Below are 16,252 nucleotides of genomic sequence, written 5' to 3' on the forward strand. Positions count from 1 at the left end.
TCCCACCCACCCGCCCCTCTTTCTTTGCTCCCACCCGCCCCTCTTTCTTTGCTCCCACCCACCCGCCCCTCTTTCTTTGCTCCCACTCAGCCCTCTTTCTTTGCTCCCTCCCACCGCCCGCCCCTCTTTCTTTGCTCCCTCCCACCGCCCGCCCCTCTTTCTTTGCTCCCTCCCACCCGCCTGCCCCTCTTTCTTTGCTCCCTCCCACCCGCCCGTCCCTCTTTCTTTGCTCCCTCCCACCCGCCCGTCCCTCTTTCTTTGCTCCCTCCCACCCGCCCGTCCCTCTTTCTTTGCTCCATCCCACAAGCCCCGTCCCTCGTTCTTTGCCCCGCCCTGCCCCGTCCCTCGTTCTTTGCCCCGCCCCTCTTTCTTTGCACCCTCCCTCCCACCCGTCCCTTTCTTTCCTCACTCCCTCCCGCCCCTCTTTCTTTCCTCCCTCCCACCCGGCCGCCCCTCTTTCTTTGCTTCCTCCCACCCGTCCCTCTTTCTTTGCTTCCTCCCACCCGTCCCTCTTTCTTTGCTTCCTCCCACCCACCCGTCCCTCTTTCTTTGCTCCCTAGTCCCTCTTTCTTTGCTCCCACCCGCCCGCCCCTCTTTCTTTGCTCCCACCCACCTGCCCCTCTTTCTTTGCTCCCACCCACCCGCCCCTCTTTCTTTGCTCCCACCCACCCGCCCCTCTTTCTTTGCTCTCACCCGCCCCTCTTTCTTTGCTCTCACCCGCCCCTCTTTCTTTGCTCTCACCCGCCCCTCTTTCTTTGCTCTCACCCGCCCCTCTTTCTTTGCTCCCTCCCGCCCGCCCGTCCCTCTTTCTTTGCTCCCTCCCACCCGCCCCTCTTTCTTTGCTCCCTCCCACCCGCCCGTCCCTCTTTCTTTGCTCCCTCCCACCCGCCTGTCCCTCTTTCTTTGCTCCATCCCACAAGCCCCGTCCCTCTTTCTTTGCCCCGCCCCGTCCCTCTTTCTTTGCCCCGCCCCGTCCCTCGTTCTTTGCCCCGCCCCGTCCCTCGTTCTTTGCCCCGCCCCGTCCCTCGTTCTTTGCCCCGCCCCGTCCCTCGTTCTTTGCCCCCGCCCCTCGTTCTTTGCCCCCGCCCTGTCCCTCGTTCTTTGCCCCCGCCCCGTCACTCGTTCTTTGCCCCTCCCCGCCCTTTGTTCTTTGCACCGTCCCTCGTTCTTTGCCCCGCCCACTCGCCCCGTCCCTCGTTCTTTGCCCCGCCCACCCACCCCGTCCCTCGTTCTTTGCCCCGCCCACCCACCCCGTCCCTCGTTCTTTGCACCGCCCACCCACCCCGTCCCTCGTTCTTTGCCCCGCCCCTCGTTCTTTGACCCGCCCACCCACCCCGTCCCTCGTTCTTTGCCCCGCCCACCCACCCCGTCCCTCGTTCTTTGCCCCGCCCACCCACCCCGTCCCTCGTTCTTTGTCCCGCCCACCCACCCCGTCCCTCGTTCTTTGTCCCGCCCACCCACCCCGTCCCTCGTTCTTTGTGCCGGCCTACCCACCCCGTCCCTCGTTCTTTGCCCCGCCCACCCGCCCCGTCCCTCGTTCTTTGCTCCCTCCCACCCACCCCGTCCCTCTTTCTTTGCTCCCTCCCACCCGCCCGTTCCTCTTTCTTTGCTCCCTCCCACCCGCCTGTCCCTCTTTCTTTGCTCCCTCCCACCCGCCCGTCCCTCTTTCTTTGCTCCCTCCCACCCGCCCGTCCCTCTTTCTTTGCTCCATCCCACAAGCTCCGTCCCTCGTTCTTTGCCCCGCCCCGTCCCTCGTTCTTTGCCCCCGCCCCGTCCCTCGTTCTTTGCCCCCGCCCCGTCCCTCGTTCTTTGCCCCCGCCCCGTCCCTCGTTCTTTGCCCCCGCCCCGTCCCTCGTTCTTTGCCCCCGCCCCGTCCCTCGTTCTTTGCCCCCGCCCCGTCCCTCGTTCTTGGCCCCCGCCCCGTCCCTCGTTCTTGGCCCCCGCCCTGTCCCTCGTTCTTTGCCCCCGCCCTGTCCCTCGTTCTTTGCCCCTCCCTGCCCTTTGTTCTTTGCACCATCCCTTGTTCTTTGCCCCTCCCACCCACCCCGTCCCTCGTTCTTTGCCCCTCCCACCCACCCCGTCCCTCGTTCTTTGCCCCGCCCACCCACCCGTCCCTCGTTCTTTGCCCCGCCCACCCACCCCGTCCCTCGTTCTTTGCCCCGCCCACCCACCCCGTCCCTCGTTCTTTGCCCCGCCCACCCACCCACCCCATCCCTCGTTCTTTGTGCCGGCCCACCCGCCCGTCCCTCGTTCTTTGTGCCGGCCCACCCGCCCCGTCCCTCGTTCTTTGTGCCGGCCCACCCGCCCCGTCCCTCGTTCTTTGTGCCGGCCCACCCGCCCCGTCCCTCGTTCTTTGTGCCGGCCCACCCGCCCCGTCCCTCGTTCTTTGCCCCGCCCACCCGCCCCGTCCCTCATTCTTTGCCCCGCCCACCCGCCCCTCGTTCTTTGCCCCGCCCACCCGCCCCGTCCTTCGTTCTTTGCCCCGCCCACCCGCCCCGTCCTTCGTTCTTTGCACCCGCCCACCCGCCCCGTCCCTCGTTCTTTGCCATCCGCCCACCCGCCCCGTCCCTCGTTCTTTGCCATCCGCCCACCCGCCCCGTCCCTCGTTCTTTGCCATCCGCCCACCCGCCCCATCCCTCGTTCTTTGCCATCCGCCCACCCGCCCCGTCCCTCGTTCTTTGCCCCGCCCACCCGCCCGGTCCCTCGTTCTTTGCCCCGCCCACCCGCCCGGTCCCTCGTTCTTTGCCCCGCCCACCCGCCCGGTCCCTCGTTCTTTGCCCCGCCCACCCGCCCCCGTTCTTTGCCCCGCCCACCCGCCCCGTCCCTCGTTCTTTGACCCGCCCACCCGCCCCGTCCCTCGTTCTTTGCTCCCTCCCACCCACCCCGTCCCTCTTTCTTTGCTCACTCCCACCCGCCCGTCCCTCTTTCTTTGCTCCCTCCCACCCGCCCGTCCCTCTTTCTTTGCTCCCTCCCACCCGCCCGTCCCTCTTTCTTTGCTCCCTCCCACCCGCCCGTCCCTCTTTCTTTGCTCCCTCCCACCCGCCCGTCCCTCGTTCTTTGCTCCATCCCACAAGCTCCGTCCCTCGTTCTTTGCCCCGCCCCGTCCCTCGTTCTTTGCCCCGCCCCGTCCCTCGTTCTTTGCCCCGCCCCGTCCCTCGTTCTTTGCCCCCGCCCCGTCCCTCGTTCTTTGCCCCCGCCCCGTCCCTCGTTCTTTGCCCCCGCCCCGTCCCTCGTTCTTTGCCCCCGCCCCGTCCCTCGTTCTTTGCCCCCGCCCCGTCCCTCGTTCTTTGCCCCCGCCCCGTCCCTCGTTCTTTGCCCCCGCCCCGTCCCTCGTTCTTTGCCCCCGCCCCGTCCCTCGTTCTTGGCCCCCGCCCCGTCCCTCGTTCTTGGCCCCCGCCCCGTCCCTCGTTCTTTGCCCCCGCCCTGTCCCTCGTTCTTTGCCCCTCCCTGCCCTTTGTTCTTTGCACCATCCCTTGTTCTTTGCCCCTCCCACCCACCCCGTCCCTCGTTCTTTGCCCCTCCCACCCACCCCGTCCCTCGTTCTTTGCCCCTCCCACCCACCCCGTCCCTCGTTCTTTGACCCGCCCACCCACCCCGTCCCTCGTTCTTTGCCCCGCCCACCCACCCCGTCCCTCGTTCTTTGCCCCGCCCACCCACCCACCCCGTCCCTCGTTCTTTGTGCCGGCCCACCCGCCCGTCCCTCGTTCTTTGTGCCGGCCCACCCGCCCCGTCCCTCGTTCTTTGTGCCGGCCCACCCGCCCCGTCCCTCGTTCTTTGTGCCGGCCCACCCGCCCCGTCCCTCGTTCTTTGTGCCGGCCCACCCGCCCCGTCCCTCGTTCTTTGCCCCGCCCACCCGCCCCGTCCCTCGTTCTTTGCCCCGCCCACCCGCCCCGTCCCTCGTTCTTTGCCCCGCCCACCCGCCCCGTCCCTCGTTCTTTGCCCCGCCCACCCGCCCCGTCCCTCGTTCTTTGCCCCGCCCACCCGCCCCGTCCGTCGTTCTTTGCCCCGCCCACCCGCCCCGTCCCTCGTTCTTTGCCCCGCCCACCCGCCCCGTCCTTCGTTCTTTGCACCCGCCCACCCGCCCCGTCCCTCGTTCTTTGCCATCCGCCCACCCGCCCCGTCCCTCGTTCTTTGCCATCCGCCCACCCGCCCCGTCCCTCGTTCTTTGCCATCCGCCCACCCGCCCCGTCCCTCGTTCTTTGCCATCCGCCCACCCGCCCCGTCCCTCGTTCTTTGCCCCGCCCACCCGCCCGGTCCCTCGTTCTTTGCCCCGCCCACCCGCCCCCGTTCTTTGCCCCGCCCACCCGCCCCGTCCCTCGTTCTTTGCCCCGCCCACCCGCCCCGTCCCTCGTTCTTTGACCCGCCCACCCGCCCCGTCCCTCGTTCTTTGACCCGCCCACCCGCCCCGTCCCTCGTTCTTTGACCCGCCCACCCGCCCCGTCCCTCGTTCTTTGCCCCGCCCACCCGCCCCGTCCCTCGTTCTTTGCCCCGCCCACCCGCCCCGTCCCTCGTTCTTTGCCCCGCCCACCCGCCCCGTCCCTCGTTCTTTGCACCCGCCCACCCGCCCCGTCCCTCGTTCTTTGCACCCGCCCACCCGCCTCGTCCCTCGTTCTTTGCACCCGCCCACCCGCCCCGTCCCTCGTTCTTTGCACCCGCCCACCCGCCCCGTCCCTCGTTCTTTGCACCCGCCCACCCGCCCGTCCCTCGTTCTTTGCAATAAAGCCCTCCCGCCCCGTCCCTCGTTCTTTGCAATAACGCCCTCCCGCCCCGTCCCTCGTTCTTTGCAATAACGCCCTCCCGCCCCGTCCCTCGTTCTTTGCAATAACGCCCTCCCGCCCCGTCCCTCGTTCTTTGCAAGCCCGCCCTCCCGCCCCGCCCCTCGTTCTTTGCAAGCCCGCCCTCCCGCCCCTCGTTCTTTGCAAGCCCGCCCTCCCGCCCCGTCCCTCGTTCTTTGTTGATGATGCTGTTGAAGTCCCCCCTATTAGGTGAAAAGGTGAGTTCAACTCCTGCACGACCTCTGCAATTTTCGCATATATTTGTTGTTGGAGTCTGGGTGGGGCAGAGATGCTCACCAACGTCATCTCTTGTCAACCCCAGTACCCCTGTGATGCTACAAATGTGCCTGCAGGGGGTCTCCAGGTTTTGATGGTCCGGAATGTAGGGGACTTCTTACACATGATTGCTACCCCTGTAGATTCTGTGGTGAATCCCCCTTGTGCAATGACTGTGTATAGGCCTCTACCTAGGAAGTGGCAATGGGGTCCCATGAGGTGGGTCTCCTGAAGGAGGCCTATGTCGGCTCTACGCTTTTTTATATGTCATTATTAGCCCCCTCTTAATTTTGTTGTCCAAGCCGTTGACATTCCAGGACAACAAGGTGTACCTGTTGTTTTCACCCATTAGAACTATGTTTCAATCTTGCTATGGGCCGGGCGAGCTCTACCTTGATAGTGGTTATCAGCATTGTTTGTTAGGCATTGTCTCCATTTCAAGAATATCGTCATAACCATTAAACACAAGAACTCCCGTATCCCCCCCCCCCACCGCCACCTCACCTCCTACAATTCCCTGTGAATGAAATGGTCCCCAATTGACAAACTGTTTCACAGAGAGGATTTTGAGGTCTGTAAGGCCATCCCACCCAATCAACCGTAACTTCAAAGTATGTCTATTTGAACTGTGCAACCCAATACAACAACAGACCATCTCCTCCTGCACGATATTAATGGTAGGTGTGCAGAGTTAGCAGTTTCAGGTGGAGCTACTGTTGCTGTGGGGGGGGAGGTGGTAGGCCTGTGGTCATCGCACTGCCCCAGAAGACAGTATTAGACTGCAGGCAGAAGAAGCCCCCCTGGATGGCTCCACGTCGTCGACTGATAATGACATGTCAAGTGCCCTTTCCCCAACCTCCAGCCGAGCTATGGCCTATGCCAAAGGGTTTCGTGGGTCTGGGTCAATGCCTTCCTCGGGTCAAGTCTCATCATCTACTGCTGTTGTCACTGAGTCTTTTTACTTTTCTTTGCGTCTATCGTGGTTTCTCCGTCTGAGTCCAAGGGTGGCATCAGCATGTGCGCGGATATGGATTTCTGGCATCTGAAGGGCTGACGCTGCTGGACTGAGCGTTACTCTGTACGTGAGGGCTCTTTTTGTGGCATTGAGCTTGGCCTGCTCCCCCTAATTGGTTGGGAACCCACTCCATTCTTAGTCATCTCCCTGGCCATTTGGGGTCTTTCCTAATCCATCCCCACACCTACTACGGAGTCTGGAAAAAGGGGGCCTTCTCCTGAAATAGCACTTGGCAGGGAAGAGAAGCATATACTGCAATTGGAGAGCATGTAGTTTGGCTTTAACTGCATCGAAAGTGCACCACTGACGTTGGGCCTCCCGAGTGTAGTAGGGGAAAATCTGAATCGGTGAGTTCCTGTGCCTCACCTCTTTCATTCTCCGGGCCTCAGCTAAAATATAGTCTCGGTCTTGATAGTTCAGGATCCCTGCTATTATCAGTCTTGGTGGGGCCACGGGTGGCGGTTTGTTGGCCAGGGCTTGATGAGCTCATTCTATCTCAAAGCAGGACAATAGTCTTTTTCTGGAAAGTTTGCATGAGACAGTCTCCCAGAAATTGGCATACATTTGGACCCTTCACTCCCTCTGGGAACCCCACAAATCGCAGGTTATTTCTTCTCTCCCTGTTCTCTGCTTCCTCGAGGTGCCACAATATGTCTTTAGTGATGACTCATGCTTCCGTGTCTTCTTCCCTGAGGGTATGAACCACGTCTTCTAGGTCCATGATTCTTGTTTTAGTGGCTGTCACTCTTTCCGCCACGTTTTGGAGGTCCTGTCGAAGGAGAGAGACCTCCACTCTGAATTAACAAATTCCGCTCTCTAGGGATGCAGAAGAGCATTGTATGGCCTGCAGCAGTGCGGTATTGTCTGGTAGAGGCTGTGTGGGCATATAGCTGTCGTCCCCCAAGTTGGAGGGCACCACCTTTGCATAATTATCTTGTTTCCCCTGGGAGGTGGGGCATTGCTTCTTGTCCCTTGTCATTCCTATTAGGATGTGTATCACTGGTAAAGGAAGGTCCGCCTGTCCAGAGAGTATGGTCGATATTAGTCTGTGGTCCTCCCCAGTCCGGCCTGCCGGCTGCACCTCATCCCTCAAGTCCGGGGCAGGATCCGAGGGGTGATACCTTGGGTCAATAACCCCCCACCCCCCTTCCCACCTGTCACACTCTGGCTGTGGCTTCCGGTGGTGCTTCACTCACTCCACTAATCTTCACACTCTCCTGCCAGGTCTTCAAACTGGGGCCCTCAGTTTCAGTCTGCCAGCCAACCATACCATGTTAACAGATTTTTCCAATCTTTTTGTTTTGTTGAGCACGTAGAGTTTTATAACACACTCTGGGGCTCCCCTCTTGCCGAATTTATATTCTCTGCACAGTTGTGTAGTGTTGCGCTTAGTGTCTGAATGTTTTACCAATGGGTATTCCACAAGGTACAGGGTCTGAATATAGTAGAGTCGTATTGGGTCTGTGTTGAACGCCGGTGAAATTTATTACATTCATCTGGGTGCAGACTTTCTATTTACTAAACTTCTTCCAGATTTAGCAGTTTGTGTCGCAGTGTCCCATATAGATGTGCAGTCTTTGGGATTCGAATAGGGGTTCATGGGCACACGTTTCTTAATGTGGATGCGTTTTCGTTGGATGTATGCTGGACTTGATGAGGGGTGCACAAGCACAGATTTTTGCATGTCATTGCCTGTAGAACATGTATTCGGTCTGTGTGCAGTTATGTAAATATTTGAGGCAAATGTTCTGAATTAGGATAAAAAAAAAGACTCCTATTCTGGTGGAGGGCCGGTGCACAAATATAACTTCGGTCCTACCTCCCCATCTCAAAAAATAGTTTTAACTTTGAAGTTTAAATGTACAGCTGCATGCTCAATTCAGATGGCAATTTGAAACTTGTTGAGCCTTGATCTAAAATGTACTACACAGTTATAGGTGAGAAATTTATCAATTTCTTATTGAAAGTGTCACGTCACCTTAACTACTTTAGTATAAGACAATATATGTAAATGCTTATGGGTATGTAGGTGTGTGGGCGTATGCATATCTGCTTGTCTTTGTGTGTTTATAACAAAGGAACCGGATACTCTTGCGCTCAGTTCCATACATTTTTTAATGTTTAGCAGCTTTTATTGCTGATTGGTGAATAAAATTGTATTGTTTCTAATTTTTCCTAACAGGTGAATATAATCCCAATCATTGCCAAGGCAGATACCATCTCGAAGAGTGAATTGCACAAGTTTAAAATTAAAATAATGAGCGAATTGGTCAGCAATGGGGTTCAAATTTACCAGTTCCCCACAGATGATGATGCAGTTTCGGAAATCAATTCTGTAATGAACGTAAGTAACATAACTTTACTGAGCAAAGGCCATTTATGTGTTTAACAGGAAAAAGGACAGCCCTTTGAAGATCAGGCACAGGAATGGTGGGAGGACTCTATGCAAAATAAAATGGTGCTGCTGGAACACTCAATAACTAATAAGTCACTTGCATCCATTTTTATTTATTAAAACCTCCAAACTCGGAGACTGTACATGGCAAACTTGATCTTCAAGCCCTGAGTAGTAGTCATGAGCCCTGATTACAGAACTGATTTAAAAGGCCTCATCAGTATCCCTTAAAATAGGCCTGAACCAGGTAACGGCTCATGGATTTAATTTTGAGATGTGAACATTCTTTGGGATTATAGAATGTGATGTATAAGTAAGTGTTTGAATTGGATGCATTGGAAAATAGTAAGACATTGAAATGATAAGAGGATGTAGCTTAACAGCCATAGCGTCCAACTTAGTAACTGGGGAACCATGTTTGAGTCTGTGTCCGCTCCAACATCCTGTGATTCTGGGCTAATAACTTAATCTCCCTGTGCCTACAAAAATGAATTTTGCCTTGTATAATGTAACGGGTGCTCATGTAAAGTACTCCAATGCCTTTGGATCAAGTTTGGGCTATATAAAACTGCAAAAAAATGCAAACGTGGGTTACCTGGTGAATGCTCCCTTTAGCAATGTACTATGTTCTGGCTAGAATGTACTTCTAAAACTCTATAATATTGTGCATTTAACCTGCAATACTGGGGCACTGGCCGTAATCGGGTCCTCTAGGCTAAATAAGCTCTCAGCGTGTGTTGAAATGTGTTCTCTAGTCGGCAGTGGTTTGTACCCTGCCCAAGTAGGGACCCTTACTCTAGTCAGGATAAGGGAGTCACACAGCTATGATAACCCCTGCTCACACCCTTGGTATCTTGTCAAGAGCAGTCTGGTTTATCATGGAGGCAGTGTGTAAAGTATTTGTACATACGCACAGTAAGACAGTGAAAACACCACAAAAGTGCTCCACACCAGTTTGGAAAAATAGCCAATATTTATCCGAGTAAAACAAGACTGAAACAACAAAAACTCGACATACACAAGTAAAGATATCACTGTTTAAAGGTCTAAATGAGTCTCAATCCATAGGAATTAGTGGTTGTATCTTTTTACCACAAAGTACCTGGGTGTGTCAAAAACAAAGACTATGGGGCCACAGGGGAGATAAGACACTGAAAAGCAAAGCGATGCATCAGTTTCCTACTGCACAGGGGAGGTGATGCATTGATAATTTTCTTGCAGGTAGAGGCCATGCGTCAGTTCCTTACTGGCAGAGGAGGTGATGCGTTGATGCTTTCCTCGCAGGAGAGACAATCTGTTGCTTCTTTACTGGTAGGGGAAGTGATGCGTCAATTCTTTCCCCGCAGGAATGGTGATGTGTTGATTTCCAGACATGCAGCCTCAGTTCCTTACTGTGGTGCGGTGTCAATGAGAAATTGACACCTTTGGGATGATGGATTTGAAATCCAGACATGCTGTGTTGATGGAGCTGTTGTGAAACGGGTGTGGCGTAGATTCTCCAGCAGCAGGATAGGTGCTGGGTCAATTTATTTATTTATTTTCCAGCTGTGGCGCGTCACTGTATGGATTTTCTCCTTCAGGTCACCAGCTTACACTTCCAAGGGCCCAGCGACTGGAGTTGGCACCACTTGGCAACTCAGCATTCTCAGCAGAAGAGCCCAGGCACTAGCAGATTAAGTGTTTGATGTCTCTGAGACTTCTTAACAGGAGGCAAGCGCAGTGCAAGCCCTAGGGGAGCCTTGGAAAGCAGGATGTAGAAAGCAAAGTCCAGTTGTTTCATTCCCAGGACAGAAGCAGCAGGCCAGCACAACATAGAAACAGGCAGGTGGCAATCCCTCCTACAGCATCCAGCTCTTCTTCCTGGCAGAATGTCCTCAGTCCAGGAGTGTTCTAACGTTGTGATGTCAGAGTTGTCCAGTACATATACCTATTTCTGTCTTTGAAGTAGGCAAACTTCAAAGAGAAGTCTTTGTAGTGCATAAGACCCTTGCCTTTCCCTGTCCTGGCCCCAAACACACTGCAGGGTCTTGGAGACTGCTTTTTGTGTGAGGACAGTCACAGCCATATTCAGGTGAAAGTTTCATCTCCTCCCACCACTCTAGCTAAGGAAGACACATCAGGGAATGCAGGGCACACCTCAGCTCCCTTTTTGTGACGGTCTAAAGTGAATCCACCAACAGCCCAGCTGTCATTCTGACCCAGACGTATATTTCACAGACAGGCAGAGGCACAGAATGGTTAAGCAAGAAAGTGTCCACTTTCTAAAAGTGGCATTTTCAGACCGACAATTCAAAAACCAACTTCACCAAAAGATGTATTTTTAAATTGTTCATAGACCTCAAACTCCACATCTCTGTCTGCTCCCAATGGGAAGTTACGCTTAAAAGATATTTCAAGGCAACCCCCATGTTATCCTATGGGAGAGAAAGGAACTGCAATAGTGGAAACCAAATTTAGCAGTGTTTCACTATCAGGACATGTAAAACACATCCGTACCTGTCCAACCCTTCAAATACACTGCAGCCTGCCCATGGGACTGCCTTGGGCCTATTTTAGGGGTGACTTACATGTAGTAAAAGGGAAGATTTTGGTCTGGCAAGTTGATGCACTTGCCAGGTCGATAAGGCAGTTTAAAACAGCCCACACAGACACTGCAGTGGCAGGTCTTAGACATGTTTACAAGGCTACCCATGTGGGTGCGGCAATAAGTGCTGCAGACCCACTAGTAGCATTTGATTTATATGCCCTGGGCACACATGGTGCACTACACTAGGGACGTACTAGTAAATCAAATACACCAATCATGGAGAAACCAATCACCAAAGCAGTTTAGACATAGTTTAGACATAGAGCATATGCACTTTAGCAATGGTTAGCATTGGTAAAGTGTCTAGCGTCCTAAAGCCAATAAAAAAACCAAATGCAGCACACAGTCAAAAACAGGAGGTCAGAGGAAAAAAGTTTGTGGGAAACCCTCCAAAAAGGGCTATCTCCAACAAAGTTACATTCATATTTGGTAAATGTTGCATATTGTTGGCTAGGAGGTCAGCAGCCAATGGCAGTGAACTTTGAGGACAATGACTTAACCATTCATTTTTTGGCAGTGTACAAGCACATGCTACAGTTATTTTAGTGAACATTGTACCTTTTTGATCTCCGGAAGCCACTTTCTCGAACAATTGAGAGGAGTGTTTCAATACTTAAGAATTTTCAAGGTGGCCAATACACTCGGGCAAGATATTTATTATATATTGTTTGAGGAGTTGTCATTTTTTTCATTTTCGATGTGTAAGCTGGCATTTCCTTTTGTGACTGTATTCCGGTTGGGAGCCATTTTTGTTAAGGGCATAAGTGAATGCCTCTGAGCTTCTGCTTGTTACAGTGCCTTGATTTGTGGTATACTGTGAAAGTAGTATGACCAATCACTATAGCAAAATTACAAGTCCATCACTGCAGAGATTTAAATTTACTTGAACTCCAAGGTAAAGTGTAATGGGCCACAGATATGCCAGCTTTCAAATACCAAGAGCGAGCGGGATGAAATTAGAGGTAACAAAATGTCATCATGACTGTAATGATCGATTGTGAGTGTGCCGTATTTGCTAATTCTCTTTGTGGATTCTGTATCATTCTCCAGTGTTTACTTTTCCGAATAGTTTGTTGTGGCATTATCTCATGAATACAAACTTCTGAGTTCTCATCTTGATAGGTGCACTGGCACAATGGCTTCTAAGTGTAGCTTCTGCAATAGCATGTTATGCTTTGTACTTGCTGAGTGAATATTGTTTCACTTGCCTTTAACCTGTTGAGAGACTTCATTCCTCATGGTGTTCAAAGGACATGTTGAAAGTTTCTAAAATAATGTGAAGAGTCTGGATTCCTAAACTTTAGCAAGTGGCTGTGAGGCTCCATTGTACCTCTGCATACTATCTTGATGAACTGGGGAACTTGTGGGGCCTGGGTTTAAATACATCATTTAACCAGATGTGCCTCCATTTCCCATTTTGGTACTCCAGCATCAGTTACAGTGCCTGAATCACATTTGCCAATGTTGTGGATCACTGGGAATGTGACGTCCTTAATCTGCGACAAAAAGAAAAGTAAATTACATCCCTTCTATGCCTCTTGTTTGGAGTTTAGAGCAAATTCCTGTGTATTCTATAAGAAAGCACAAGCTTCTCTCAACTAGATGATTTGATTTGTACTCGCTGACTCTTCAAAACCTATGAGTAATGGCTTCAGTGCCTCGTGTCAGGTCTTGACTATCTTGAGTCTCTTTCTTCACATGTCTCCTCGCCGCTGGTTCTCTCCTGCATAGGATACGATCTTATAATGCCATGTGTGTGGCTGTTCCATAGGTCAAACATAGCTGGTTTAAATACAGATAGCTCTTTGAGGTTCTTGACACAGTGGTGCACTTTTATGCTCTTTTCACATTGTATGATGTAGTCTTATTTTATGTTATGTGCCCTAATTTAGTTAAATGTCCCAATTATGAAAGGTGGCTTAGTACTTAGTTATCCCTTAGATGTCCAGAACATGCTCATTTTGTAGAAATCACTGGTTTTATTCAGACATGGACTATGTAAAAAGGCCACAATAGCTAAAATTGTCTCCAAAATTACAGCAGAATTTAACAAATGTTATAGGTGGGGCCTCACCTCAGAGTGCCCAAGATATCAGTGAGACTGATCATATCACTTTCTTCCTATTATTAATTTAGTTAGGTCCTTCCTGGCTTGCTCTGCATATATTGCTAAGTAAGTTGGTGAGATTCCATGTATCTCTTTTGAAAGGCATTAGGAGTTATTTGGTCACTGAGGGTTGGTTTCAGAGTAGAAGTAAAGAATCCCAGTATGTAGTACAAAATGGCATGTTAAGGCTGATGCCATCATACCCCGGTATGAGCATGTAATATTCAAGAAGTTGTTCACAATTTTCAACAACCAAGCAAGATTCTACCCAACCAGGCTGTCCTAGAATAATCAAATGTCAAAGCCTGAGCTGGTGAGGCAGACTAATGTACGTTTGGATTGCTGAGAAAGTTAAGAGGATTAGAGTTGTGAATTTAGGTTTAAGACAAAATTGGTTTTAGGTTGAACATATGATTTTGGGTTTACAGTATGGTAGTGCCATATGTAGAAGTAATGAGAAGATTGTTGATTGGTGAGGTATATTTTTTGAAGCTTGATTTTATAATAAGTTGTGGGGAAATAAAGAGCATAATGAATTAAATATCATGATCAAGTAATAATGAGGTGGGTGGGTAAATAACACAAAGTAAAGCAAGTTACTAGCCTGGCAGTCTGAGGAGACAAGCATCAGTTTGGCAGCCAGTGAAATGGGATGACCATTGTCTTTCAGTAGCACAGGTGGTGGAGTCCTTCCTGCAGAAGTCTGTGTGTTACCTGCAGACTGAATCTAAGATGACTGGCTCAAACATTTAACCCATCTGAGGCCATTAAAATAAGTAAAATTGTGGTAGGTGAGCAGAGGCCAACATGCATGCCAATGATCTACTAAGCCCTCCCAGTAAGTCAGTTAATTCTGCGGGAAGTGTGAAACCTGCAACCCCAGCAGGGCAACTCAGTTTCCCAGTCTTCCAAGATAGAAAAACTGAGCTGCAGATTGGAACAGTAACATCTATAATTGATAGCACCTGCAAGCAGCAAAATTTTAGAATCAAACACTATATAGAACAATATTATTGTATATGTGACTCCTAATCAAGGTAACTGCAAAGATATTTATTTCATGCAGCTGTCCTTGCAACGGGCATGTTCTCTTTTTTTGGTGCCAGCAGTAGATCTCTGTGAGTTAACCAGATTTGCTGATAAAAGCTGTTTACCTTGCATGTTAGCCTCAGTGCACCTTATTATTCTGGACCCCTAACAGATCCCCCCCCCCCACCACCCACACACGAACCAACCACTTACCTAACTGAGCCTCCCAGCTGAAATTCCATTCAGAGCCACACCACCAATCTCTAGCGCAACTGGAACCAGTGTGATGGAGTTCTCCACCCATAAAAATTCATGGCCAGCAAGCCTAATTCAGTTTGGTCCAGCCACTGCACAAATCAGGCCAATCATAGCTGTATTACCACTCATCCTGTCTGCAGTGCCTGGAGCCAGACTTAATATGAGTATACTACTCCTGCCCTCACCACCCACTCAGTTTACCTCCTAGGCAGACCAACCAGCTTCTCATCCGAGAGGAACCACAGAATTGTCACAATTCTGTATTCCAAGATTATCCCTGTAGGCTAGATCCCAAAACCATTCCTAGACCTCCTCCCCCACATGAATGTCACATCCCCACTGAACTCAATGTAAATGTCTGGATTGATCACCGTACCAACAGTATCATGATCATTCCCCATTGTATGACCTCTGCTGCCATAGCCACGCTGCTGCGGCTCTTCCTTTCCCATCTGTCCTATTCCCTAGCCAGATACAGTACCACATGAGTTCAGGAGGGAAGACTACAAAAGACTTGCTGCCCCTCACCCTGTCAGTCTCTTTAGCATCCCCTGTCCCGACAGCTATACTTTGTGACCCTTTAGGTTACCCTTTCTACAGTCCACACATCCTGACCCCCGAACTGGATCTGCTACCCCAACCAGTGTGCAATTAAAGCGCTCTAGTGTTGCACACCCCACATCTCCAACATAGCATTAAGAACCTTCTTGTCGCTCTTCTCCAATGCCACCCAGGCTACTCTCTTTGCAGGAAGGGAAAAGCCAATGAGGGATTGACACAAGTCCCATCCTTCCAAATATTATGCTGGATGCATATCTCATTGGTGAAGTGCCCAACATCTGCAAACCAAGTACCGAACTCCCTGTATTTCTTCCCACTACCTGCCAGCGTTCTCTCTTCTGGAGGACTTTCCCAGGCTACATTGCATGACTGCACCCAGAACATCCTGCGGAACACTGTTGCAACTTTGTGTGCAACTCCCCTGGAACTGGACGTGCCTCTTTTGCTGGCCTTTGGACAGTGTTAGGTACCTAGCACCCTTGGCAAACTACTTTCTGCACCCAGAATCGGAATGGTGCAATTACCTTTTATTGTGGGAGGAAAGGCGCAAGATAGTCTAGCGACCAGCCAATGAGAAATTGACCTGCTGTCCCTGTCCGAGAGGACATGCAACTGACCCGAGGGGAAACGGGGATGTGTTCTGAATTTATTATAACTTATCTAAAATTGAAGCTAGCATTTAAGCTGCTATTGTACCTGTGTCTTTGAGCAGGTTCTTGGTCCCTTCTTCGCATGCATGTGCGCCGAGATCTTGATCACTTATATTTTCCTGGGCTCCCTTAAATATCTTTTGCCACCACATATAGACATAAGGAAGGCTATTGCCTTCGTACGAGGCGCTCTCATAGAAGTTCATCTAATATTGGGAATTCTAAAAAAGAATAAGTGAAAGTGGAGTTAAGGTTCGAAAAATGCCTTAAAAGAAGAGAGTGAAGTCATGAATATAGCAAGGTCAAGAAACTGGGAATAGCACATGCTTGAAGAGGGACTGGTCGTGATAAGAACTTTCTAGGAGAGTCCAGAGACCATTAATATTGCATGGAACCCCCATATGATCCTGCCATAAGATCATACATTCCTGCATCTTCAGTGTGAACTCTGTTAGTACAATGAAAGTAGGTTACAGGGTTGGAGTCAGATTTTTTTTTGTAAATTGTGATGTGTTTTTAGCATTTGTTTTTTCTTAGTTGCATAATGTAAACAGTCTTCAGATTCAGAACACGTTTTGTATTTTAAAAACACTTTGTAG

At 51.5% G+C, this 16,252-nt stretch overlaps 1 protein-coding gene across 1 annotated transcript in view; it reads left to right on the top strand.

Annotated features, from left to right (window-relative positions):
• Nucleotides 1–16,252, top strand: part of SEPTIN8 (septin 8) — a 273,057-nt gene that overhangs the window by 206,285 nt on the left and 50,520 nt on the right. Inside the window, exon 5 of the mRNA XM_069244736.1 lies at nt 8,249–8,410. Within this exon, the coding sequence (XP_069100837.1) occupies nt 8,249–8,410 (162 nt within the window). The remainder of the gene's footprint in view (nt 1–8,248; nt 8,411–16,252) is intronic.

This window comes from Pleurodeles waltl, chromosome 7 (assembly GCF_031143425.1).
Source record: "Pleurodeles waltl isolate 20211129_DDA chromosome 7, aPleWal1.hap1.20221129, whole genome shotgun sequence".
Classification (NCBI taxonomy): Eukaryota; Metazoa; Chordata; class Amphibia; order Caudata; family Salamandridae; genus Pleurodeles; species Pleurodeles waltl.